This window comes from Myxine glutinosa, chromosome 11, assembly GCF_964187855.1.
Source record: "Myxine glutinosa chromosome 11, kmMyxGlut1.1, whole genome shotgun sequence".
NCBI lineage: Eukaryota > Metazoa > Chordata > Myxini > Myxiniformes > Myxinidae > Myxine > Myxine glutinosa.
The window spans coordinates 36757561-36785282 of record NC_136271.1 but is presented as its reverse complement, the minus strand read 5'-3'; the positions used below and the strand labels follow the sequence as shown (position 1 = coordinate 36785282).

The window sequence follows — 27722 nt, the reverse complement described above, 5'->3', positions numbered from 1 at the left end:
TCATGGACAGTAAACCTAATTATAATTTTGCTGGGAAAGTGTAACTTATTGGTTTAGTCATTCCCCATGAAGGATCATTCCCAAGAATTTTAACTCCCCTCGATTGGATTGGATCAGCTAATTCAAGCTTTTCATCGATTACATGTTCCATCAGTGCATTTTCTCATGTGTCCTTTCCTGAACAAGTTATCAAACTGATGAAGGCATCAATGTATTTAATCATTCATATTTTGTTTTTCCAAAGGCCCCTCAGAAGAGGCGCTCGTTCCCTCCTCCACCACCCTCCGACATGAAACCATCTTACAAGTTAGAACGTAAGTTGCCAAGAATCTTGCCTTACATTACCAATTATCCCAAACTTTGTCGACGCTGCACGTTCTTCACCTCCATTGTGTCCCATTTTCTCTGTGCCTCATAAGTGTTGAAAACAAACGAATATTTTGCTGCACTCAAAGCCATCCAAGCACCAAACAAATCTTCCAATGTGGTGGAAGTCTGGCATGAGTGTTAATGTATCCATCCAGAAGTCAAGTGTGCACCTGGATGATCATTAAAATTAAGTTTTTGAAAAATTATTTTTTCACAATTCCACTTTCAATCAGTGACAGATGACTCGAGCTGCCTTCTGCGGAGGAGTTCATCATGGTTCGCTTCTCGGCCATCAGATGAGGTTTTAATATTTTAAAATTCGTACACTAAGTGGGGATGTGTGGGCTCAGCATGAGGCACAGGAATGATGGATCAACTCGCTTAAATTCCCTTGTAAAGTGACAGAACTTAAACATTCTTCCTCGTCCAGTCGGAGTTGTTGATTAAGAAAATCCAGACGTGAAATTGCAGAGAAAAGTGAAATAAAACATGAACTCAAATACAGAAAACGAGGGAGAGGGGAAGCACAGAAAAAGAGATCGATAGATATTCATTCCAGGATTGTGTTGGGAGGCAGCAGGATGATGGAGATTATGGTGACGATGCTGTTGAGTGCTTTTGACTTGCTTTTGCTGATGTGTGTGCAGCGAAAGAAGTCATCGTAATGGCCGCTGGAGACGAAGATGAAATGCTCGGCAGTGACTCTGTCATCTTTCCGCAGTGCAAGCGCTCCAAGAATACAAAAAGAAATGCCAGGTTGTTGATGATGGCGAATTCAAATTTTTTTAATTGAACATCAGTCTCCAGAACTAAGGTACGATAAACACACGATGGACTCTACTTAATCACTCGCGTCCTTTTTGTGACTTTGTTACTGTGCATGATGTGTGACTTCATGACTGTACATCATGTGTGACTTCATTACTGTACATCATGTGACTTCATTACTGCACATCGTGTGTGACTTCATGACTGTACATCATGTGTGACTTCATTACTGCACATCGTGTGTGACTTCATTACTGTGCATCATGTGTGACTTCATTACTGTACATCATGTGTGACTTCATTACTGTGCATCATGTGTGACTTCATTACTGTACATCATGTGTGACTTCATTACTGTGCATCATGTGTGACTTCATTACTGTACATCATGTGACTTCATTACTGCACATCGTGTGTGACTTCATGACTGTACATCATGTGTGACTTCATTACTGTACATCATGTGTGACTTCATTACTGTGCATCATGTGTGACTTCATTACTGTACATCATGTGTGACTTCATTACTGTGCATCATGTGTGACTTCATTACTGTACATCATGTGTGACTTCATTACTGTGCATCATGTGTGACTTCATTACTGTACATCATGTGTGACTTCATTACTGTACATCATGTGTGACTTCATTACTGTGCATCATGTGTGACTTCATTACTGTACATCATGTGTGACTTCATTACTGTACATCATGTGTGACTTCATTACTGTGCATCATGTGTGACTTCATTACTGTACATCATGTGTGACTTCATTACTGTACATCATGTGTGACTTCATTACTGTACATCATGTGTGACTTCATTACTGTACATCATGTGTGACTTCATTACTGTACATCATGTGTGACTTCATTACTGTACATCATGTGTGACTTCATTACTGTACATCATGTGTGACTTCATTACTGCACATCGTGTGACTTCATTACTGTGCATCATGTGTGACTTATGACTGTACATCGTGTGTGACTTCATTACTATGCATCATGTGTGACTTATGACTGTACATCATGTGTGACTTATGACTGTAGGCCTACATCATGTGTGACTTCGTTACTGCACATCATGCGTGACATTGCTGTACATCATGCATGACTTTCTGCATATCACATGTGACTTTTTTTTTTGTTTGTTTACTGAATCGAGGCTCGTGAAAGAGCTAACATTTACTTCACAAACAAATCGACCAGACAAACAAAATACACAAAAAGAGGGAGCGGTAGACAAGATGGGGCGAGAGGGGGAGGAACACAAACACAACCTCTGAGAGCAGGGACATCGAGAGATCTGTGGGAGGGAGAGGGCTTTGGGGGGGAGGGAGGCATGGGAAGGGGGGTGGGAGAGGTATAAAACATATGGACACTGCCGGGACTTCCAGGAAAGAAGTTGGAATTTCAAACAAGGTGGATCTGGGGTGAATTAGTGGGGGTAGAAAAGATCAAGGCTTTGGATGGGGAAAGATAAGAGATGGTGGTGAATAGCTGTTTTAAAGACCTCGAGGGAGGAGTGGGATTGAAGGGAGTGTGGGAGTTTGTTCCAGAGGCGGGAGAAAAGAGGAATGAAAGAGTGAAGGTGAGCAGAGAGCCGAGATTTCGGCAGTTTAAGCATCAGAGGGTCGCTGGCAGATCTTGTGCGACCTGTATGAATATTTGGGGGACAAAGCACAGAGAGAGCTGGGGGAGCAAGGCCGGAGAGGAGTCGGTAGAAGACAGAAAGACCACCTACCTGTCTGCGGTGAGTGAGTGAAATGCCCTCGGAGATAGCTTCATCACGGGAGATTCCAATGATTCCGAATGCTTTGGTTTCAACAGCGTGAAGCCGAGCTAGGTGTGAGGCAGGAGCACCGGCCCATAGGGGAGAACAGTATTCCATTGAGCTGCGGATGAAAGCCTTGTATGTGGTGAGGAGCTCAGGTGTGCCGAGGAAGGACTTCGCACGACAGAGGATGCCCAGTCGGCGACTGGCTTTGGAGGCCAGCTTGGAAATGTGGTTTTCCCAAGAAAGATCATGGCAGATAGTGAGACCCAAAAGCTTGAGCGACAGAACTTCTTGGAGAGGATTGTTGAGAAAGTAGATGGGAGGGTTGTCCAGTCAATCTTTTCGGAGAGACATAGTAAGAGTGTGAGATTTGTCAGGATTGAAAGACATGTTCCACTTGTTTGACCAGTCTGTGATTTTGTCCAGGTCTTCAGAGAGTGAGGAGGCTGCAGACTGCCGATCTGAGGGAAGAGGAATGGAGCGGCAGAGAGTGGAGTCATCAGCAAAGAGATAGAGAGGATTTTCCAGAGTCGGAGAGATCATTGATAAAGACCAGAAAAAGCACAGGGCCCAGAACACTGCCTTGGGGAACTCCAGCCTGAACAGGCAGGGGAGATGAGAGAAATCCATTCAGGGCCACACGCTGTCTACGACCAGAGAGGAAGTCCGCAAGCCATGCGTGGAGATTTCCATGGATACCATAGGAGAGTTTGGTGAGCAGAGCTGGGTGCCAGACCGTATCGAAGGCACGTGATATGTCAAGGGAGACAGCTCTGATTTCCTGTTTGGCATTGAGGACCTCCATCCATTGTTGAGACAGCAGAAGCAGCATGTCCAGAGTAGAATGACCTGGTCTGAATCCAAATTGATGATCGGAGATCAAGCCATTGGAGAAGAGGAAGGATTTGATATCCGAAGCAATGATGGATTCCATGACTTTGCTGATAATTTGGAGCAGGCTGATTGGTCTGTAGTTGCAAGGATCTGTTTTTGCACCTTTTTTGTGTAAAGCGGTAATGTTTGCTGATTTCCAGGATGCTGGCAGATGACCTTGAGCAAAAGAGAGGGTGAAAAGAACAGAGAGAGGGTGAGATAGAGTGGAAGAGCAGGATTTTAGGACCCGTGGGCTCATGCCGTCTGGTCCAGTTGCAGAATCAGAGTCGAGGTTTGACAAAAACTCCTCCACCTTGTCAGGAGAGAAGGACACAGAGTCCAGGAGCAGTTGGGTTCGACTGGGTAAGGTGGGAACAGAGAGAGATGGGTTTGGGACACAAGATTTTGAGGCAAACACAGAGTTGAGGCATTCGGCTTTGTCACGTGTGGTGTCAACTGTGTAGCCATTTGAGGTAAGGGAGGGGATGGAGGGGGAACAAACACCAGAAACGGATTTGACCAGACGCTACCAGGATTTGGAGGAAGGAGACAGGTTTGAGAGTTCATTCTTGAGTGTGGAGAGATAGTGCTTCCTGGCACTCCTGAGGGTAGACACCCACTTGTTCTGAGCTTGGTGGAAGGAACTAGGATTGCCTTCAGTTGGATTAGCCTTCCAAGAGGCAAAGACAAGTTTATTCAGGACAACTGCCTCACCACAAGATTCAGTGTACCATGGATGGCAGGAAGGGTAAGATAACTTAAGACGAAATGGGATAAATCTGTGCATGAGAGAGAGCAGTTTGCCAGCAGTTTGCCAGTTTGCCAGTAATCCTGCCAGCCCGGTGTGCCACACCATCAAATGGTTTTGCAAATTCAAGGTAAAGTATGTCATAGAAATGGCCTTCACCATGCAGCTTAGACCAGTGTTGCATGATCTGAATCCCGACTAGTTATCATTCAGGAGTTTGTTTGATTCCAGGTGCTTCACAACATGGACTCTGATGATATTCCATTATTTATACAGACACAAGATGCCAATCATACTGACCTGGAGTTTCCTGGTACACTGGTGCTCCCTTTCTTGTGGAAGGGGATATTTGCATCTTTCTAGTCTTGGGATACATATATCCTTCTTCCAAAGTCTGTAGTAACATCATTTGTCGTGGGATCGCAGTTTCATCCTTCACCTCCTGGAGCACTTTTGAATGCATACCATGTTGTCCACAAACCTTGCTCTTATTCAGATTTGGCAGCCTTTGGCAATGCCAACTGCACATTCAATGATATCGGTTAGTTGTGATTCAACAGCTGCACCGTGTTGGAATATTATATATTGGAATATTGGAATGTTGGAATATTGGTATCAAGGAATACACCTTTGTTTTCTATTTCCACTCACTCTGCTTTGAGTGCATGCAGCTAATTCCCTTCTGAAACCTGCTGATCCATGCTTTATCTTATTGTATTACACATTTACCCTTCAGGCTTGGTCAAAAACATTATTTTAGAGTGTGACTCGGTGTTTGATTTATTTTCACACTATCCTCTCTGCTTATCTAACATATGACAAGAAACAGGTGCTGTGAACCAAGACCTCCACATTCCAATGGAGTGACCCTCAAGTAACGAGTGCGGTGCATTGCGCACGAGACTCGCCCTTGAGGGGAACTACCTGCGGAGATAGTTATCTCTGCTGCGCTGGACTTTGCCTATAAAATGAAGCTCACTGAGTATTGTATTTTGAGAAGGGACCTGGCCAGTTTCGAGCTGATCCCTCTCTCCTGCATGTGTATTTACTCCACTATTAAACAGCTTGTATTATATCAGCCTTTATTCTCAGTGCAGTGTCTTTCGTGTCTCCAGACATCCTACATCGGACATCGTCAACCGTCAACATCTGGCATGTTCTGTGTCCTCTACTCCAAACACACTTGATGAAGTACCTGTTAGTCCATAAAGGTGCTCAACTTGTACGAATACAGCTCTCTACTTTGCACCGTAGGAGTTAATGTGTGAAGAATTCCTCCCTCCTATTTTGGTCTGCTCGCTCAGAAAGTCGATTTTACAATGTCAGAGTTTGTAAAACAGTACATACATGTTTAGAACGTCCGCTGTAACTCATGTACATGAAATTAGCTCCCCATTTCCATCAGCTACTTGTTATCTCCAACACGAATGTGGACGGAAGTTATGTTTTCACCTGTATTTGTCTCTCTGTGAACAGGATATCTCAAAAAGTTATGGACAGATTCTGACAAAACTTGGTGGATGAGTTGGGTAGGTGACAAGAACCAGCCGATTCGTTTTTGGTTCAGGTCCGAACCCAGGTCCGGCCTCTCAATGGGATACAACATGTACTGCTCAGCCTGGCAGAGGTACGTGCTCTATTGAGAGCTGTTCCAGTCTTACTGTTGATCATGTTTTGGATTTCAATCTGACATTTTCTAGAAATACACATATGGAATCCTTTTCCACATTCTCGGCCAGCTACACTTTCCTTGAATCTCCAACCATGTTTCTTACTCACTTATACAACAGCCAAGTCGAAGCACGAGGTCTTTCCTTGGATTTCCTCCATGCATTCTCCTTCACCTTCACAGGGCTGGAGGTTTTTACAGTCATCCAATTTGGTTTTGACCTTTGACTTATCTTGCTGCTGGAAACATTCTGACTGACCAATGAGAATGCTTTCTGATTGAACGTGATCCACTTCTCAGTTACACTGTTAGCATTGAGTGTAGCCTGCTCACGATGCTGATTGTAGACTATGCCCTGCTCACCATGCTGATTGTAGACCATGCCCTGCTCACCATGCTGATTGTAGACCATGCCCTGCTCACCATGGTGATTGTAGACCATGCCCTGCTCACCATGCTGATTGTAGACCATGCCCTGCTCACCATGCTGATTGTAGACCATGCCCTGCTCACCATGCTGATTGTAGACCATGCCCTGCTCACCATGCTGATTGTAGACCATGCCCTGCTCACCATGCTGATTGTAGACCATGCCCTGCTCACCATGCTGATTGTAGACCATGCCCTGCTCACCATGCTGATTGTAGACCATGCCCTGCTCACCATGCTGATTGTAGACCATGCCCTGCTCACCATGCTGATTGTAGACCATGCCCTGCTCACCATGCTGATTGGAGACCATGCCCTGCTCACCATGCTGATTGTAGACCATGCCCTGCTCACCATGCTGATTGTAGACCATGCCCTGCTCACCATGCTGATTGTAGACCATGCCCTGCTCACCATGCTGATTGGAGACCATGCCATGCTCACTATGCCTTTTTACTTGTCATACACCTGCTAAGTTTCAAATTTATGATTAACGTCTATCCTTTCACTCTGTATGAATAAAATTAAACTTTCAAAATTGTCACGAAAATGTTACTTACTGTAATCCAGGCAATAACCCTGAGGACTTCCTCCCTCAAATCTCCTTTGATGACCTCATGCATTGTGCGATTGTGTTGCCGTCGCCAGTAGGACCGAGTTAACATTTTGGTTAGTGCAATCCCAAACTCCCAATTAATTGTGTTAATAAGACTACCTTTAAGAATACAGATGCAGTGGCTCGTTTTTAGATCTGTGCGGAATTTAAACAAACTTTGGATCACCTTTCAAACTTCCTTTATGGACCCCCAGGAATGTGCGTGGAATCGGGCTTGAAACGTCACAAACATTTAAAATATGAGATTGTAAGGGTTTCAACCTGGGATCTCAGCTTCATGAGCCAAGTGCTCAGATGGGAATCACAAACAGGATATTTGTAAGATATTTTAAAAAGTTATTTGGCCACTAAACACTCTCATGATACTCGTCATATTAAGAGTAAAACAAAAGGAACAAGAAAGAGCAATCAGAGATTGCAGACCCTCGCCAGGATGTATTTTTCAGTGGTTTTTCAGGCTTTTGTGTTAAAACAAATATGGCGGCCGAACCACGTGACCGAGGACGTCATCATAATTTTTTTTCTCCACCAATTTATTCCAAGATTATGCTCAAGAAATTTCATCTTGATCGGATGAAGTTTTGTACTTGTCGAATTATGACGTCATAATGGAGAAACCTATGACATCATCATTAACATATTTGATTCCACATGGAGAGTTCTTTTCAATGAGCCATGTCTAAATTTTTTCTATTCAGCGCTTTCGGAGATATAGAGGTGCAAAGTTTTTCGATTTTTCCAAGATGGTGGCCAAACCACGTGACCTATGATGTCATAATTGTCATAAAAAATTATACAGGTGAAGTTGCACCTGTGGTGAAAATTTCCTGTCAATCGGACCAACGGTTGCAGAGAAAATCATACTTATTCTGTGCGAACAAACAAACAAACAGACAGACAGACAGACAAACGGACTCAAATGCAATACCCTCTCCTCAGGTGAGGGTAACTAGAACGGCACTCTTCGACATCGCCCGATATACCTCCGATCACACTAATACATCATTATAAATACTTGTACCAAGTTTGATTTAAATCCCATCAACTATTCTCAAGTATCACATTTTTACCTGACATGACCTCTGACCTTTGACCTCTGACGTCAAAATCGAATCAGTTCATCTTTACATCACAACATAATTATACTTATACCAAGTTTTAGTCCAAATCCCATTACTGGTTCACAAGTTAGTGCAGTAACAGAATTTTTACCGAACGGGACCTCTGACCTTTGACCCCATAACCTACTAAGTTTATCTTTACATCATACATACTTGTTCCAAGTTTGACTTAGTTCCCTTCAGCCGTTCTGAAGTTAACGCTGCAACAAAAACCTATCACAGACGGATGAACGGAAAGACAGACCGAAAACAATGGCTCCGGCGACTTCGTCGGCAGAGGCATAAAAACCTTTGAAGATCCGATAAGACTCCTTCAGAATTATGACATCATAGGTCACGTGGTTCGGGTTTTTTTTCCTACTGGGTTCCTTCGGACATTTTGGTAAGGGATCATCTACCAGCATAGCTGAACCTCCAATTTACACTTCCAGCAATCTAGAACAAGTTTTGCAAAATTAGTTAAGCATTAGCATTTTTGCACTTATTTTCATTGCTTTACTTCTCATTACTTATGTCAATCAATCAAATGCACACCACACTCTAGAGTCTAGACTGAGTGTCCATGCTGCCGATGGAGTTCCTAGCAGTCAATGAACCACCTTTAGAGGCCATTTTTCCCCGAAGAGCGGGGGTTGGCCTTTTTCGGGCACGTTGGTCCCCTTTTTTTGAAGCAATGTTTTATGGTCGGATGCCCTTCCTGCCGCCAACACTGTTAGTCGCCTCTTGCGACACACAGGGAATTACCAGTGAACTGGTACTCAATTTGCCGACCTCGGAAGGATGACAGGCTGAGTCAACCCCCCTGGTGTTAATTCAACGATCGCCCAGGATTCGAACCCAGGATCCTATGATCCCAAGCCGGCACCATAACTGCTAAGCCAACACCAGGCTCTCAGCAGTCAATCAGGTCAGGAATTTATCATTTGCTTCGGGTGCCGGCGATAACTCGGCTACCCTTCGTGAAAGACACCTTGGTATCTTTAATCTCCACCAACGAAGGGTCCTCTGGCTTAAAGTCTTTCCAATGGGCGGCACACACATTGATGCATCACTATACATGCAAAACACAAGGGTTTTGCTCACCAGAGTTTACACCTGAGAGTGGATTCAAACCCAGTGCAGTCAACTCAGAGCCCTCAATACCTGTATACTTTCATTTAAAAATGAAAAAGCACACAATTTCAGACTTCATTTTGTATTACATGGCACATACTTGCATGAAAAATAACATTTGGGGGGTGCGGAGGTCACAAAAAAGAATATAATGAGAATATGATGTAAAATACACAAATGCTTGCGCAGGAAAGCTGAAAATTGGTAAAAAGCGACAAAACAAATCAGCGAATGCTTTTTAAAAGCCATATCATCTCTGTGCTTGTACGCCCGCGTGTACAACGCACAAAGCAAGAGCAGTGCATACCCCCCACGTTCCTGCAAACCACAAACATTATTCTGCAGGCCTGTACAAATACAAAGATACAGTAGAAAGCTATTTACAACAGTTCTTATAAGGGAGTTTGGCAAGCGGACCACAGTACCCAGTCCGAGTTCGTACAGCCTCTGAGCATTGCATCGCTTGCTTCACAGTACAGGTACAAAGTCATGGACACATGAAGAAATAGGGTAATTATAACTTCAACGAATCTTTGCCAACGAGATCATTTCAAATCGCTCATCAACGAATCTCGGGCGCTCATCAATTGCTTACGCAGTACAAAAAGGTAAAAATCCGTGTGGTATCCGAACTTGGAGTTAAACCCAACAGCAAGTCATGTAATATTACTGGCAACAGGAAAAAGTCCATAAAACGATGGTCCCTGTACCCATAGGATCCGCAACAGAATGGAGGCAACAGGGTAAAAATCGTTAAAAATGTAGAAATTTCCTGTTATTCGACACATTACACATTAATGCAAGGCAGGTAACACTTTATGTTCACACCTTCCGAAACAGGTCTTCTTTAAAATGAGAAAAAAAAAAATCCCAAGATAGGTATGAAAAGAGGAAAATACACTTTAAAATGCAGAAAAACAGCACAAGTGAGAAACTACTTTTAGCTTCTTTTTTCGGTTGAGTGCTATTTATGCAAAATAGTGCCCTGCCAGGATAAAATGAACACCGCTGATTGTAAACAAACTTCACTTTATGGTGGTAATTATTTAAAAACACATTGCATTTACTGTGGGGAAGATGGAGCCACATAGCGTACGTCCAGAACCATCTTCCTGTAAGAGATGTAGTGGGGTGGGCACCATAGAGTCTTGACATGAAAGCCCTCAAACATGTTGGGGAAAATTCAGATCATGAGCTGCCAAAGGCCGACCTCGACCAAGTACTACCCTAGAGCTGCAACAAAATCTACCCTATATTTGGTAAAATATGGATCAGGCTGTCCTACGGAAAATCATTGATTCGAGGCCTACATGGACGGGTTCAAGCAACGTATGATACAAAAGGATATAATAATATGTGCAGTACTACCAGATACTAATATGTGTATTACTGCCAGATAATAATTTGTGAAGTACGACTAGATACTAATATGTGTATTACTGCCAGATACTAATATGTGTAGTATTACCAGATACTAATACGTGTAGTACTACCAGATACTAATATGTGTAGTACTACCAGATACCAATATGTGTATTACTACCAGATACTAATATGTGTAGTACTACCAGATACCAATATGTGTATTACTACCAGATACTAATATGTGTAGTACTACCAGATACTAATATGTGTAGTACTACCAGATACTAATATGTGTATTACGACCAGATACTGATATGTGTATTACTACCAGATACTAATATGTGTAGTACTACCAGATACCAATATGTGTATTACTACCAGATACTAATATGTGTAGTACTACCAGATACCAATATGTGTATTACTACCAGATACTAATATGTGTAGTACTACCAGATACTAATATGTGTAGTACTACCAGATACTAATATGTGAAGTACTACCAGATACCAATATGTATGTAATGTATTTGAATATTCCTCTTACAAATTGTTAAAATAAGGTATGTTTACAATCAGTAGTGTTCATTTTATCCTGGCAGGGTATTGCATTAATAAATGGGGGTTGGAGGATTTCAAATCACAGGGTTGACAACTCTTAATGGTTGTGCAAAATAATTCAAATGCAAAACATTTCAACTTTTACCCTTTTCTGGCGCAAACTCCAGACAATCACGTTTTAAAATTCGTTCCATTGGAACCTTCATTAAAAAATAAAAACTTCCAAGTTCCTCATGGATTTCACATTTACTTTTACGTCGACCCATTTACCCGCATTGATCGTCGAGTTTGCTCCGTTTGTTGTGCATTCACTTTTGCGCTCTGAATGCCACGACTCTCCATGGAAATGTCAGAATGCAGGAAAATGGATCCTTAGATGTTCTGAAGAAAAACCATAAAGTATAAAACACGATAATGCATATAAAGGATTAAGGATGATGAAAAGCATGCATTTATTTAATTGTACAAAAATACATCGAAAAAAAAAAAGCGCCGATTTTGAATTGCTATCTTTGGTGCTTTTAGAAATGCTGTAGTTCCTAAAAGCAGGATTAAAAATTCTGCATAGATGCAAGGCACTGACCTCGACCTCACAATCTCTCTCCATCATCCTGCCACCCCTGCCTCCTCCCTCCGCACCAAATCTAAAAATCATAAATCCACTCAAAATGCTTCTCAATCTTATGGCTAGTACGTAACAATCAGTTATTTAAAAGCCCGACAGTACTCATACCTCTCAAACCAAAATCCCTAAGAGCAGTCAGTGTACGTTTGCTGGTGATGCCAAATTTGAAGGCACATCGCTACAGGTTATCAGAACACAAGTGTAAGAGGACTGGAGTCCGAGAACCCCATATTTCTTGCCATTTGCAGGTTTTCACTATCGAGCAGAAAGTGAAATCCAACAATTCCCATAAATTCCCCTCCACACCTCGTTTTGTTAATTAAATGTGAATAAAGCAAACACCTAAATGATGTAGACTTCAGCATCATGTTGGCAAAACAAACAAACACGAGCAATTTAAAACGTCCAATGTTTTAGGCACAGGGCCCTTCATTGCGGATGAAGACCATTCATTATCTTTGTGACAACATCGATTTCAATCCGATTTCGCTTAACCTCACAATCTCTTTTTCAACAACTATGAGTCGATATTGAGGACGCAACAGCGCCAGGGCTGTGATACGGCCCAGGAGTCCTGGGAACCAATGGCCCCTTGCTGCTGTTTGTTATTATCTAGTAAGGATATCGATGTGCCCAGATACACAACATAACTATATAGTATCAGATGAGACATCCAAAATGAAGAAATCGCACTTTGTCTCCGACTGAGGCTAAACAGAGGCAGCTACCTGTGTAGGTCGCTTATCAAACAATCAATATGTTACGTTGCATTTAAAACATAAAGTAACGATGAAATCATGTATGTTAATCATCGATGGGGAGGCTTTAGAGATGTAAAATAATTTCCAGATTAACCACGATGAATTCTGCAGTGCTGGTGGTGTAAACAAAAAAAATACAGCTCATGAAAATCCACAACTCAAAGCCTGTGTGATATTAACACGACACCGAATGATGCCACCACCAAAAAATAATAATAATAAAATAAAATAACGAATGCATATGCCTTTACAAACCTAAAAAAAACCTTTACAAGCCTCAAAAAACATTATATCCCCAAACCGCAATCAAAGCACCAACCCCAAGGCCAAAAAGAAAAGAAAAGTCTGTTTCCAGTTACCTGGTCGAGTTTAAATAAATCATGCAACTCAATATTTCGATTTACGATGACATATAATTTTTTTCCAATTTTGTGACTGCCCTTAATACTTTTGAAATAACTGCAATTGATAGAAAATATGATAATCAATTTACATGGAAACCAATACACTGCTAAATTAACTAGAAAGATCATATTAATAAAGCAGAGCCTCAATGGGGGATAAAGATTACCCATCGAAGAATGGACAATTAATACTACAGTAGATCTGCGTACGAGCGGCCATGGACAAGCATGACAACAGCATCGGGTCAGTCACCGGGAATGGCTGAGAATTGCAAGATCTATCTGACCATGTGGGGTTACTTCCCCATGAGGAGACACAAACTAAAATCACCAATAGGACTGAGCAATGCAATGCTACAACGCTGCCAATCGGGGAAGTGTCGTTTTGATGGTGAGCAAAGAATGGTGGCTGGCTGTCGGTTGGAAACAAATACCGTATACTTGCCGTCCAGATGAGATTTCAATTTAGAAAAATGTCAAGTCAGTATAATTTAACGTGCGGAGGGAATGTGCGGAGTGCCTGCAAGAATAGAGTGCATAAAAGGTACTTGTGCAAGTTATCACATGCTTTTGGGATGGCAATTCTAACCTTCAAATGTTTTGCTCATGACAACAAAAGTTTGCATGATCTTCTGCTTCATTTGCTTGTATGACATCCTGTTCGGTTCAGTGTTCTAAAAGCGCATTTTGGTACATCATTCCGTTTTGACCAATCGCAAGCAAACTTCGTGAACATTTCCAAAGCGGCAAATTGATCAGAATGTTTTTGGACAATTTGTTTTTACCACATAACTTAAATTCCATCAATAAACAAAAATAGTCTTTGACTAATGACAAATGCCTATCTGTAGCCCTGCACATGATGCAACACTGACATGTAAGTACAAGCATTAGACAGACAAGCGGTACATTCATTACATCATGGGGAAAAAATTTGACAAAATATTTTTGCCCCCGACCCACCGTATTTAGTTATTTACTTCCTTTTTTTTTAGCACGTAACTGGAAACCGACTTTTTTTTGGGGCCCAATTTATATTCCCAGTGCGAGCGCATACTTTTATTCAAATTACCACAAAGAATGTTTTTTATAGTTCTTTGTACTGCGGAGTGTTACCCCCTAAAAGCAACACCAGACAATTAAAGGGGATACAATCATCAAAAGGGAAGTGCTCTAAAGCAAAGGTAGATTGCAAACTTGATTTGTTGACCATTTTTGTCAATATCGAAGTTTCAATAAACAGATAACAATCAAAAATCTCTTTGAAATAACAAAAGTTTTTGCAATTGCAGAATAAAAGAAAAACTACAATAAGCAGTGTTTGTCGAGGGAATGGTACCAGCCTGCATTATATATAAAAAAATAATTACCACCTATTGTTTGCAGTAACCAGCAAGTAACGGTACAAGATGTTGATAAATGAATCCCATTGCTTTCATACGAAGGCAGAACAAGAGAATCGGGGTAACTACGACAGTCACATTTGACACAATAAACGAACTTGTTGATGTTCATACAATATCTGCAGTTTGGCATAGGATGCGCAGAAAATTTGGGGATTGTCAAAAATACAAGGCCGATGCAGCTCGAGAAGCCTCAGTCCACCACGATATAAAAAGTTTACAAATGCGTCGAGCACTGTTTGAGCAAAAATCAAACAGAGGTGCTTTGTACTGTTATGGTATATAAAGTTAATAAACAGCAGTGCAAAAAAAATGTTTTTTTCTCTAAAATCAGATCCTCTTATAAAGGGTATCCGACTCAACCCGCACATAAGACGATGTTGAAGAACCTTTGTACAACGTGCAAAACGTTCCAAGAAGCATGATACGGATAAAGAAGAGGCATAATCGATGGCCAGCCACCCAAAAATATCTTCCGTTCAAAATGGGGAGCAGTCGAGTAGGTCCAACATAGGGGAGGCCATTCTAATGTGTCTACACTTAGCAAAGCAGACAGTAGGTGTCCACGGCCTCAAGCGTATCAGAATGTAGCATGAAAGCAGGCTCCGGAGAGATTCTAGAAATGTGTCATCATCCTCATTCTTGTCGAGGTATTCCATTATGGTCCTCACGATTCAATCGTTGAACCGCTGGCAGGCTTTCTTCCAACGGCAGGCTGTGCACCAGAGATCTTTGTTTTCCATCCCATAAACTTTACGGCACTTCTTGGCATCTCCTCGGCTCCTCCTATATAGGGGATGAACAAGATGACAGTATGGGACTACATAGAAAATAACGTGTAATAGGTTAAGCAGCAGGTTACCAGTTAATAATACCAGTAACAATATGTAATGTAACAATGTGTAACAGGGACTTGAGGTAAGATCAATCGCTCCATCTGTGTCCTTGAGAGCAATACATTCTGGATTCTTCCAGGACATATACACAGGGCATGCATTACCGCCAAGGTCATAAACAACAACAACAACAACAACAACAACAACAACAAATGTTTTAAAGATTGATCCGAGGCTCATTGTGGAGCATGTACAATGTACATATATCACATTCAGGAGGAAGATATTAGAAGACATCAACACCGAATGACCTGAATTACAAGGATATTAGTAGATCATGGGTAAACACATATGGTATAGGGGATTTTAACCTTTGTTCCACACATTATGAGGCTTGGGATCAGAATGGTACAAAAAGCATTGATTCAGATGTGGGCAGGACCCCTCTTCTCGTTGAAGCTGGAGTGGCCCATTCCTCATCTTCAATTTGGATCAGAGAAAGGAAGTCGATGTTGTTTTATAAAAGGAGATTTGATTGCACTTGGCCAGTGAGTGAATTTGTGTTACCCAATATATTGTTGAAGAAAATTCTTATGTTGCAGCTTCGAGAAATAAAGGCATGTCATTTTATAAAATTCGGTTGTCAACTTTGGTGATCTATCTTCTTTCTTCTTCTCCTCCTCTTCCCTTTATAAGGGTTGATGCACAATGGAAACAAGCATCTGCCCTGCCACACAATCCTCCCATTTCAACCGCTATCTACCTCTTCTCCTCCTACCTTGTTCCCTCAACCTATCCTCTCTCTTTGCCATTCTCTCTTCCCACATCCACACCAAGTGTCCAGAGCATCTCAACCACCATTTCACCAATCTCCCCATCAAGCTCATCCACATACCAATCCCCTCCCTCATTTCATCCATTCTCCTTCTATCCACCCTCTTCACTCCTGCAATTCTCCTGACCCAGTTGTTCTTGCAAACTTTCAGCCTCTGTTTTTGTCTCTGTCAGTGCCACCATTTGCAGACCGTAAAGGTAGGCCGGCATTATGTATTACATCACAATCTTTCCTTTCAATCTCCTTTAAATCTTTCTGGCTGCCTTTACTCCCTCCACCCTCTTCCAAGCATTCGCCCCCACCTGAATCCTCCTCCACATCTCTGCGTCTGACTTACCATCCCCGGTCACTGTTTCCCTTGGATACCCAAACCTATTTCTTCATCTGATCTCCTTCCCCTCTAATCTGATATTCATTTATTTTCTCTGCTGCCCAGCCCACATCACCTCCATCTTCTTCATGCTCATATTCAGCCCATGTTTCTCAAATGCCCTCTTCCACTCCACCAGTACTTCCTGCATCTCCCGTCCACTCTCCACTACAACAGCCAGATCAGCCATATACAATATCATCCCCAGCATACCTTTCATGTTCACCCTCCAACCCACCTCCTTCAAATTCCCCGTTTTCTTTCATGAAAGCCCCTGTAGTGTCCATCTTGTTTATCCCGTGTTCCCCACCCCAGCCCTCTCTCTCTTCCACAAATCTCCTGATGTCCCTGTTCCCTACTATTGTTGTGCTTCCCTTTCTCTCCTCCTCTTGTCTCCCACTCCCTTTAATATATGTTCTATGTGTTAGCTCTTATACGAGCCTCGACTAAGTATATATACACAAAAAAGCAAGAAAGAAAAAAAACAACCTTCCTGCTTACCAGCTCCATCGACATGATAAACATGAGTGGGCTGAGAGTGCTTCCCTGCCTCAAACCGATGTTCACACTAAACTTGTGACATCCCAGGACAAACCAAAACTCTCCCCTTCGTTCTCTTGTACATCCCTTCCACCAACCTAACTTCTGCTTCCAGCACTCCTATCCATCTCAGTGTCATAGGCCTTTTCAAGGTCCACAAATCCCAATGCCATTCCAACTTGCAGCTCAGGCCTGTTCTCCAATAGCTGTCTCAGCATGAACATCCCATCTGCCGTTCCCCTACCCTTTATAAAGCCCTGATGCTCTTGTCCGATCTACTTCTCCACACTCTTCCTTATTCTCCCATCCAGAACCCTCTCCAGCACCTTCATGACATGACAAAGGAGTGTAATGCCCCTGTACTTCCCTGGGTCCTTCTGGTGCAACTTCTGGTTTTCCCACTGTACTGTCAGTTGTGGTGGGAACATTGGATAACAGTATTTTGCTGCGATCGAGAACCAACCTGGGATGCTTGTTGCAAGGTGGAATCATTGGGAACATAAAAAGGAGGATATTACAGAAATTGATAGGGCAAAGAAATGTGCAGCAAATGTGCTTCCCTGGGCTACACTCGCCTCCACTGGTAAAGCAGATGAGAAAATTCCATTGAGTGATATGTACTGGTCATGGGTATGGAGTAAGTCTGGAATCCCTGATTTAGAGAGACTTGAATACCATAGGCAGAGAGAGGAGGAAGCAAGGCAGGATATCAAACAGGTTGAAGGGTCAGGGTATGTCTCGAGATACTGCCCTGACCACCTGATACAAGTTCAAGAACTCCATCCATCTTTGTGAGAGTAGCATATGCAGAGTTGAGTGACGAGGGGCAAATTCCAACGAGGTACTAAGTTGATGTTGGTGAAAATTATGGAATGCATGACCATGCACACAACTGGAAGCAGACTGACTGGTCTGAGTTTAGAAGATGGGTTTTGGTATCCTTGTGGCAGAGTCATGATAATGGCCAACTTCTAAGCAGATGTTAACCAGTCTAGCTGGGTTGAAGATGTAGCTCCCAAAATATAGTCACAGTCATAGAAACCTTATGTGATTGTTCAGGAAAGATTGGCAAGAAAGTTTGTTCTAACCAGGCCCTCAAGTGAAGATGTCCTCTTCATGAAGATCCAGGTTGGGAGAACTCACTGAGTGGGCCAGGTCTGCTGATTAACAGAAGGCATTGGCTGCTATCGTTCATTCATTTAGTATGCAGCACATGGCAGCTGGGTTGCACCATTGCAGGCGATGTGATGAGTCAGGAATGTCATGTGCGAGGATCAGGTTGAAGGCAGACAGTACCAGAAAAAATGGATGAAATCAATAGGACGTAGATCGAGGTATGCCAACCACCGCGGAAAGCAAAAAGAAACTGACATTTCGGTGTTTCGGTCGTTAATCCTTCGTTGGAGCAAAAACGTTTGCTGCTTTATTGCTCAGACGAAGGGTTAACGCTCAAAACACTGGCGTCTCCTTCCCCGTCCACCAAAGCAGATCGACACTCGTCTTCGCCAGCAAGACTACTTCTTCGTTCAAGCACCAGAAGCAATAGTGATCTGTATGAGGCAATATGGAAGGTTAGAGCATCATACGTTTTGGAAAGAAAGAGATTTTAGGAATGGGGAATATGACAGTACGAGGAAGGGTTGTTGCAGCACGAGGTAGGTGAGCAAGAGAACAGGGGAGGGATGATAAAGCTTAAGGTAAGAATGCAAGAGCACAAGGTGTGTGAGTGCCCAAAAGCCTCCCTCACGGGGGGATAAGAATGTGGAGTGGGTTGTAGGGTTGGAGGGGAGAGATGGATGAGGGAGAACAGGGGCAAGGCAAATGGGGGAGTGGAAAAAGCAAGTGAAGAGAGAGTATGAAGAGGAGCAAGAACCATGTACTGACCAATCTCTTATTTCTGAACATACAATTCCTCAAACAAATACACAAATATTGTAAAGGGGTGGGGGGGAAATGTTTCAAAGCGTGCAGAAAGACCACGCTATTTGTGCATGACACAATACTGTGCATGCTGGGGCATCAAGTAGCCAGAAAAGACAGAGGGTGATGAGGGAATGAACCACATCGGTGGAAGTAGGACATGAGGGAATGATGGAGGTGGGACAGAAAAGACAACACAGGTGGGCAATAAAAAAAACAAAGAAACAAAACGAGACATGTATGGACAGAGACGGGACATTATCAAAGCAGAATACGATAAACACAAGTAAATGTGAAAAGGAATCTCAGCTTTGGACGAGGATTGTCGACCGGAAACGGAAGCAGATGTAGCACATTCATTGTAGTAACCCACTAAGAATTCCCCAAGCCCCAGATTTTCACTCATCTCCCAGATGTCTGCCAAATCCTTCCCTTCCCAACTTTCAAAGTAGAATCAAAGGCTGTTCTCCATATCCATAACATCTTTATTCCAACAGACGTTCATATGCATCTGTTGCCTTCCAATCCACTGTCAGTGCATTATACTCCAATTCTCTGTTTAGCTCTTCCATGAGCCTTCGTTTATGTCCTAATTTGTTTTTTTTACGTTTCACCAACAGCTTAACTCGTGTCTTTACACATTACTAAGTTAACCTTTTATCATTTAGTAGTTCAATTCCCTTCTATAATCCAATCTTTAGTCATTTTGTATACATTATGCCAAAGTGATATCCTGGATGTGGCACAGGAATTACTGGCCAAATGGCCTTTTGAGGGCAAGTATTTTGATACACTTATGTGTGTCATTATGGATCTGTTACAGAATAGTACATAGTTTTTAATAGCTCTTGTTATCAAGGCGAGGCTTATACTCACCGCCCAGTGCTCAGTGACCTGGACACAGCTGCAGTCCCCCCGAGCGGTTTTCCCGAGGCACCTTGTATCCGAGCGTCCGGCACGCTGAACACACGAACTCGGGACTGAATAAGCAATGAGTAGGTATTATAACAGAGATGTGAATAGAAAGGAAGACAACAATGGGTTATATTAGTTCATCAGACTTAAGGTAGACTTCTTGGTAGAGCTAATTTAGACAATAACTCAGAAACTACGACACCTCGTAGAGCGCATACCCCCGCCAGGATGAAATGTTTACGTTTTGTATCCCACTGATAGGCCAGATCTGAGACCTGAACCAAAATCGAATCAGCTTCTTGTCACCTAACCAACGCATCTACCTAGTTTTGTTATAACTCATCCAAAACTTTGTGAGATGTCATGCTATATATCGATTTTGGCCCATCTCTCAATGGTCAAGAACCACTTTAATTTTTTTTAATTTCTCATATCTGTATCCTGATCTTCATTCACCTAACTCTAATCATTTCGTCCTTGCCACACAGCCAACATCTCCAATAAATTTTGTCCGAATCCATCCACAACCATTTGAGATATCCTGTTCACAGACAGACAAACAGACAGGGGTGAAATCATAACTTCAGTCCACCTTCGGGGGCAGAGATAAATATAAGGTATATTGTTTGGTGTAACATTTCCAAAACTGGTCTCATTGCAGTCATGGCATATTTACACTGAGCTTTTGAGTTTCATTAGGTATTTCAGAGTAATTGTGTCAAAAGAAAAGCAAAATAATAAAACAAGAAAGAGCAATCAGAGATTGCAGACTCTTGCCAGGACGTGCTTTTTAGTGGTTTTTAAGGCTTTTGTGTTAAAACAAATATGGTGGCCGAATTACATGACAGATGACGTCATCATTATTATTTTTTTCTCCACCAATTTAGCCCTAGATGACACTCAAGAAATTTCATCTTGATCGGATGAAGTTTTGTACTTGTCAAATTATGACGTCATAATGGAGGCACCTTATGACATCATTAACATATTTTATTCCCCATGGAGAGTTCTTTACAATGAGCCATGTCTCAATTTTTCCTATGCAGCCCTTTTGGAGATATGGAGGTGCAAAGATTTTCGGTTTTTCCAAGATGGTGCCCGTACCACGTGAGCAATGAAATCACAATTATCACTAAAAAAAAATTCTACAGGAGGAGGGGCACCAATGGTGAAAGTTTCCTGTCAATCGGACCAACAGTTGCAGAGAAAATCATAATTATTCTGTGAGGACAAACAAACAAACAAACAGACAGACAGACAGACAAACTGACTCAAATGCAATACCCTCTCCTCTGGTGAGGGTAATAAAAACAAATTCTGATTCAGCTTCCCATTAATTAAATCATTAATATTTTTGGTTTGTCTTCATGTGGCTCTAATTTCTTTTTTTTGTAAATTTGAGTGAATAAAAAAATGTTTAAATGTGGTCAATGTGATCACATTTACATGGTACAAGAACTTCCCACCTGCATATTGCAGTCAGGTGATGCACTACCTCCCAGCCTCTCCCCTTGGGAGGATGCAGTACATACGCCAAAACATTTAACAATCTCATTTAAGAATATATATTCCCTATTAATTAATTTCCTCATATCATATCGAAAGTCAAAATATCAAACAGATTGGCTGTGTTTAGTGAATAATGAAAGTCACCTGATTTCAGGGAAGAAAAATAGACAGTACCGGGACAAAAAACAACCATATCTCATTCACTGACAACATCTTCCCTCTGAAAGTCAAAAGAGTAACTGTGACTCGTATTAAAGAGTAATGCTTGCATCACGTGTCTTACTCACCGGAGTTGTAGTGATAGGCTGGCACTGCATTAAAGGATAACTGCAATGATCGTCTGAGCTGGGAGGACTCGGAGAGAGAGGGACACTGTTTTGAGGGGAGGCCTGGTGTGTCAAATGAGTATGTTTGAGGATTGGGGAGGGGTGAGGGTGTGAAAAGAGAAAGTAAATGAGCAAAATTCATAGCTTACTCCTTTTGGATAACAGCAACATCCTGGAAAAACAACATCATAAACAGAGTTTATTCGATAATAAAAATCTGGTATTATTTTATTAAAGTAACAAGACCAAAAGTCTAACAGCAGTGGAGCCGGGCTTGGAAAATATTACAAACCACAAACATATATGATTAGCTTTTCAAACCGTCACTAATGCTGTTTATAACATTAAACAAAGAAATTTGGAGGAATCTCAACATCCATGAGATAGGTTTTACTTGCAGAACTGAGCGAAGATCTACTGTAATCTAGATTATACCCCACAAGGGTTGGAGGTGTGCTCATTTACCAAGCAGCTAGCTAGTGCTTGCCAAGCCAGCCGTTCCTTAAGGGTTTTGAAGGGAGTGCTTGCTCGAATGCTTAAACAACTTGGCGATCTCTCCACAAGAAACTTGGTAAATGAACGCACACCCAATGTTCTTGAGACCCGACCATAGATCGACTGTAATCTATATACCCCAAAGATGAATGACCCTTCCTGCCACTCCCGTAGTGAGTGGGTGTACTTGTAAATTCAAATGTCAGTCGGTGGAGTCAGCCGTCATAATGACATCATACACGTAATGACGTAACAGACACAAAACTGATATATTTTAACTTCCAGTAACTTTGCAGTCACTACGAAGGGATTAGTGTTATGATTAGATTTACTAGATTAGATTAGATTAGATTTATTTGTGTGATTAATGTTAGCTCTTTCATGAGCCTCGATCTTGTATACAAAAATAAATAAATAAATAAATAACGATATTAATGTTACGTTATCATTATTTCGAAAATGATATTACTATCAAAAATCCAAGGTGAATTCCTTACTTCGTCAGTTATTAATATTAGTGCCGAACAACGCTCATCACTGATCATGAACCAAACACCGCTTCAATCCATAAACCTTCAATTCACGACATTGGGATTAAAGTATTATGGTTATATTTACTATATTATTATTATTACTATTACGAAAACGATACTACTGAAACGATACAAACGTATTAAGAAACCTGGGCTTAATTTGTCTGAAGCAGTCCGAAGATGAGGCATAGCACCTAAGGCCTATATGTACCGTATTGTTGGAAGAGACATAATGCCGATGCTTTCGATATATTTGATGATCATTTTAACAATCGGTTTGGTTGTGTTTCACACAGAATGAAAAACGTAAAGGTAGAGCATGGCGATTGTGATATATGACAGGTTCGGCATGAACGGCATATAAATCAAAATGGCAGTGCGTGGAGAGTCAGCAGCCACACCGCTGTAATGACATCAGACGTAAACACATCACCCTGTCATGTGACTAGATTCTCAACTCTGATTGGCATACGTTTGAGGGGACATACATACATACATACATACAGACATACATACATACAGACGGACGGACAAACATTGTTGTAGACGGCACTGCCCGATGGGCTACGCCATAAAAAGGATTGCTACAACTATGTACAATATATATATATTTTTTTATAAACAGGAATCAAATTCCTGCGTGGGGCTAAGTGTTAAAAATTCTGGCTCAATACGGGACTCGAACCACAGACCTCCATTGATTACGCGTCAACAGCCCACTGTGCTATTGAGCCAGCCGTAATCTCCTCAGAATTGGCATTGGCATCCTCAGAATTGGCCCATCTGGCATATATATATATATATATATATATATATATATATATATATATATATATATATATATATATATGTACAGTGAAACCTTGACTTACGAGTGCACCAACTTACGAGTTTTCCGAGATACGAGCCGTCGCTCGGTCGATTTTTTGCTTTGTGATGCGAGCCGAGATCTGAGTTACGAGCGAGCGAGCTTACGCCACCCGCCACTAGGTGGCCCAGCGAGCGTTCAGTTCACGTGGTTATCTTGCCGTGCAAGCATCTCTGCCGTATCGCTGTTGCTTTTTTTTCGCATTTTGTTTATTTTGGAAAAATTCTTAGTTTTAACCATGGGTCCTAAGAAATTGAGTGCCAAGGGCAGTGCTGAGAAGAAGAAGAGGATGATGTGCTTGGATATAAAACATGTAATCGTCGAAAAACATGAGCGAGGTGTGCGTGTTGTCGACTTGGCGAGGCAGTACGATCGTAGTACTTCTACGATATGTACGATTTTGAAGCAGAAGGAGTCGATAAAGGCTATAATGCCAGCCAAGGGCGTCAAGATTATTTCAAAGCTCCGGACCTTTGTCCATGAAGAGATGGAGAAGTTGTTGTTTGTGTGGTTGACAGTGTCAGTAAATACAGTGAGTAAATACAGTGAGGAGTGTGAGTAAATACACTTAATAAAACCAGTTTATTTCTTTACATTCTCTTTTATTATGTACAGTATATACGAGGTCGTGCTTGTTTATGCATTATTTGTTATTTATAAAGTACATTTTTTCTTATTTAAAAACACGTAACAAAAAAATTGGTGTGGTTTTTGGGGGGCTGGAACGGATTAATAGCATTTCAATTCATTTTAATGGGGAAATTTAATTTGAGAAACGAGCAAATTGAGTTACGAGCTCGGTCACAGAACGAATTAAACTCGTAAGTCAAGCTTTCACTGTATGTATGTATATATATATATATATATATATATATATATATATATATATATATATATATATATATATATATATATATATATATATATATATATATATATATATATATGCCAGCACTACTGATTCTACCTGGAGAATCAGGTTTTGAGAAATTGTCTCCGTCACAAGTTAACTCTAAAATTCACCACGTTTAGATTCATGACCTATTTTTCTTTGTAAGTGAATTTTGACCGGAGTTGGCTTTTAGCTTTAAAATGCCGGCAAGCATTCATAATATAATCATTGAGTAAAAATCACTTAATTTGTTACGACATCGTTTTTAATTGGATGAAAACAACCAATTACAATCGTTCGTACTTGAAGATGAACCACATTTTTGTAGACCCGTGTGTGGTTAGAATTGTACGTTGAACCAACGATGTCGTCTGTGACAAAAAGCCCAATTTTTTTTGTATTTTTTCATCTAGCTTGACATAACAGTACTGACCCATATGTGATCATTGGTGCAAATGACCTTTGTTAAACAACTGTTTGCAAATTATTTCTGTGGTTCCAGTGTGAAAATTCAGTCAGAGCAGACTGCAAATCTCTTCTTTTTTTTTTTTTAGAAATCCAATGTTGGGATGTATGACTATGGTAAATTACTTACTGGTTCTACACGACACCGATTCTACAACACCTTTTGTGCTCAGATCAAGTCAAATTTGTATTTTACTTTACATTGAGCAATCATAGTATGTTTCAAGGCAAAAGAGGGCGCTGCTCCCTATTTAAAGAGTGATATTTAAGACGCCATTTTGAAAAGAGCAGTTTCTGTGGCTTCAACAATAACATCCAACATCAAATTTCCATTACGGAAATAAACATCACAGGCTAAATGAAAGGCAATATTCGATGCACTTCTGATTTTAAAAAGGTACATTTGAACTACTTCATATATATATAAACTTTTAGTAAGTAAACAAACTTTTACATACTCTTCCCGTTTGTGTAAGTTTTAATCTACTGTCCAAGAACAATAATTTATAAAGTTACACCAAGAGCGGAGATGTTTGAAAACTAACAATAAAGCAAACTTTTACAAACTTTTCACGTTTGTCCAAACTTTTATAAAGTGTACTTGAAGCTTCACCAAGAGAAATGTTTGGAAACTCGAACCATAAAGCAAATATTTACAAATCCTCGTCAAGTAAGAAAATGTTTACCAACCGTTACCAAGAGAGCAAGCTTTTTAAAAACATTAAAAAGCGTGCAAGCTCTTGCAAAGTTTTACCACAAGCAAGTAAACCGTTACTAACTTTCCCTAAGAGAACATTATCACACTCTCACCGAGTGAGTTAACTTTTTACAAATGTTTTCCAAGTGTGCAGATCATTACTGAAGTGTGCAAACATTTACCGACCAAACAATACTTCATGTACACTCCAGGAGGGGACAGCTAAAGGAGGGCAATTACCCTATTGACACAGACAGAACTCAGTAATGATGAGAAGAAATGCAAGGCCCAACTCAGTATACACTTAATCTTAAAACTTTTAAATCACCAGCCTCGATAATTTAGTACTTTTATGGCCTTGCTTGCAGCTTTACGCCACCCCCTCTTGCTTCCCTCATTGCCCACAAAGCCTTTTCTGTGACCGAACCATAGGGTACAGGCAGCATGGCTCTTCAGCTCTTGGTATTGCAGATAATGCGGCCATTTCCCTACAACACAAATCGATTGAAAAAAAAACAAAAAACTTTATCACATCTTCAGAGCAAACAAATTGCTCCATCGTAACAGGCGGCACACCCACGTCAGCATTTGGCCCAACATTGTAAAGTCTGCAGACAAGTTAGAAGCACCACACAAATGCAGCTTTGGCCAACCAGTCCTGCTGCAGGGTTTCTGACATCACAAGCCAGAATTGTATGCACAATACTTCCTAACGGGCCCGGGAGGGTGATTACCGATTACGTTGGAGCCTTTTTACATCTCATGTGCCAGAATAACTCATAGCCACTTCCATAATTTCAGGAATTGCTGCCGAGATCATTTTTGGTTCCCTCCTCCCCACCCCCATTACTGATTGCAACTGCAGCAACAGCCTGCACAGATGCACAAATCCCCACTGGTAAAACAAGCAACTGGCATTTCTTGAGGATAAAGTCCTGGTCCTGCTCCTGGCTCTTTCATGAAAACCTCAAGAGATACACACGACATTACCAAAAGTATGCGGACACCCCTTCTAATTAGTGGATTCGGCTGTTTCAGCCACACCCATTGCTGACACGTATATATAATCAAGCACACAGCCATACAATCTCCATAGACAAACATTGGCAATAGAATGGGCTGCACTGAAAGCTCAGTGACATTCAATATGGCACCGTCACAGGATGCCACCTCTCCAATAAGTCAGTTTGTAAAATTTCTGCCCTGTGAGAGCTGCCCCGGTCAACTGTAATTGCTGTTATTGTGAAGTGGAAACATCTAGGAGCAACAACAGCTCAGCCGCGAAGTGGTAGGCCACACAAGCTCACAAAATGGGACCGCCGAGTGCTGAAGCACGCGGCGCGTTAAAATCATCTGTCCTCGGTTGCAACACTCACTACCGAGTTCAAAACTGCCTCTGGAAGCAACGTCAGCATAACAACTGTTCGTCGGGAGCTTCATGAAATAGGTTTCCATGGCCGAGCAGCCGCACACAAGCCTAAGATCACCATGCACAATGCCAAGCGTCGGCTGGAGTGGTGTAAAACTCGCCGCCATTGGACTCTGAAGCAGTGGAAACATGTTCTCTGGAGTGATGAATCACGCTACACCATCTGGCAGTCTGATGGACAAATCTGGGTTTAGCGGATGCCAGTAGAACGCTACCTGCCCAAATGCATAGTGCCAACTGTAAAGTTTGGTGGAGGAGGAATAATGGTCTGGGGCTGTTTTTCATGGTTCGGCCTCGGCCCCTTAGTTCCAGTGAAGGGAAATCTTAATGCTGCAGCATACAATGACATTCTAGACGATTGTGTGCTTCCAACTTTGTGGCAACAGTTTGGGGAAGGCCCTTTCCTGTTTCAGCATTACAATGGCCCCGTGTACAAAGTGAGGTCCATACAGAAATGGTTTGTCAAGATCGGTGTGGAAGAACTTGAC

General features: G+C 41.6%; 1 protein-coding gene across 9 annotated transcripts in view; it reads right to left on the bottom strand.

Moving 5' to 3' along the window:
- Positions 1-9552: 9552 nt before the first annotated feature.
- Positions 9553-27722, bottom strand: part of LOC137436574 (zinc finger protein 704) — a 158873-nt gene continuing 140703 nt past the window's right edge. For 3 of the 9 annotated variants that reach the window (XM_068130487.2, XM_078786567.1, XM_078786569.1), the window contains 4 exons: positions 21817-21918; positions 19982-20085; positions 15276-15390; positions 9553-11792 (listed from right to left, as the gene is read on the bottom strand). In XM_068130487.2, the coding sequence (XP_067986588.1) occupies positions 15279-15390; positions 19982-20085; positions 21817-21918 (318 nt within the window). In that variant the 3' untranslated portion in view covers positions 9553-11792; positions 15276-15278. Of the gene's footprint in view, positions 11793-11994; positions 12056-12388; positions 15391-19981; positions 20086-21816; positions 21919-27722 lie in introns of those variants that run through there. The other 6 variants (XM_078786568.1, XM_068130488.2, XM_068130485.2 and 3 more) reach the window with 4 other exon arrangements.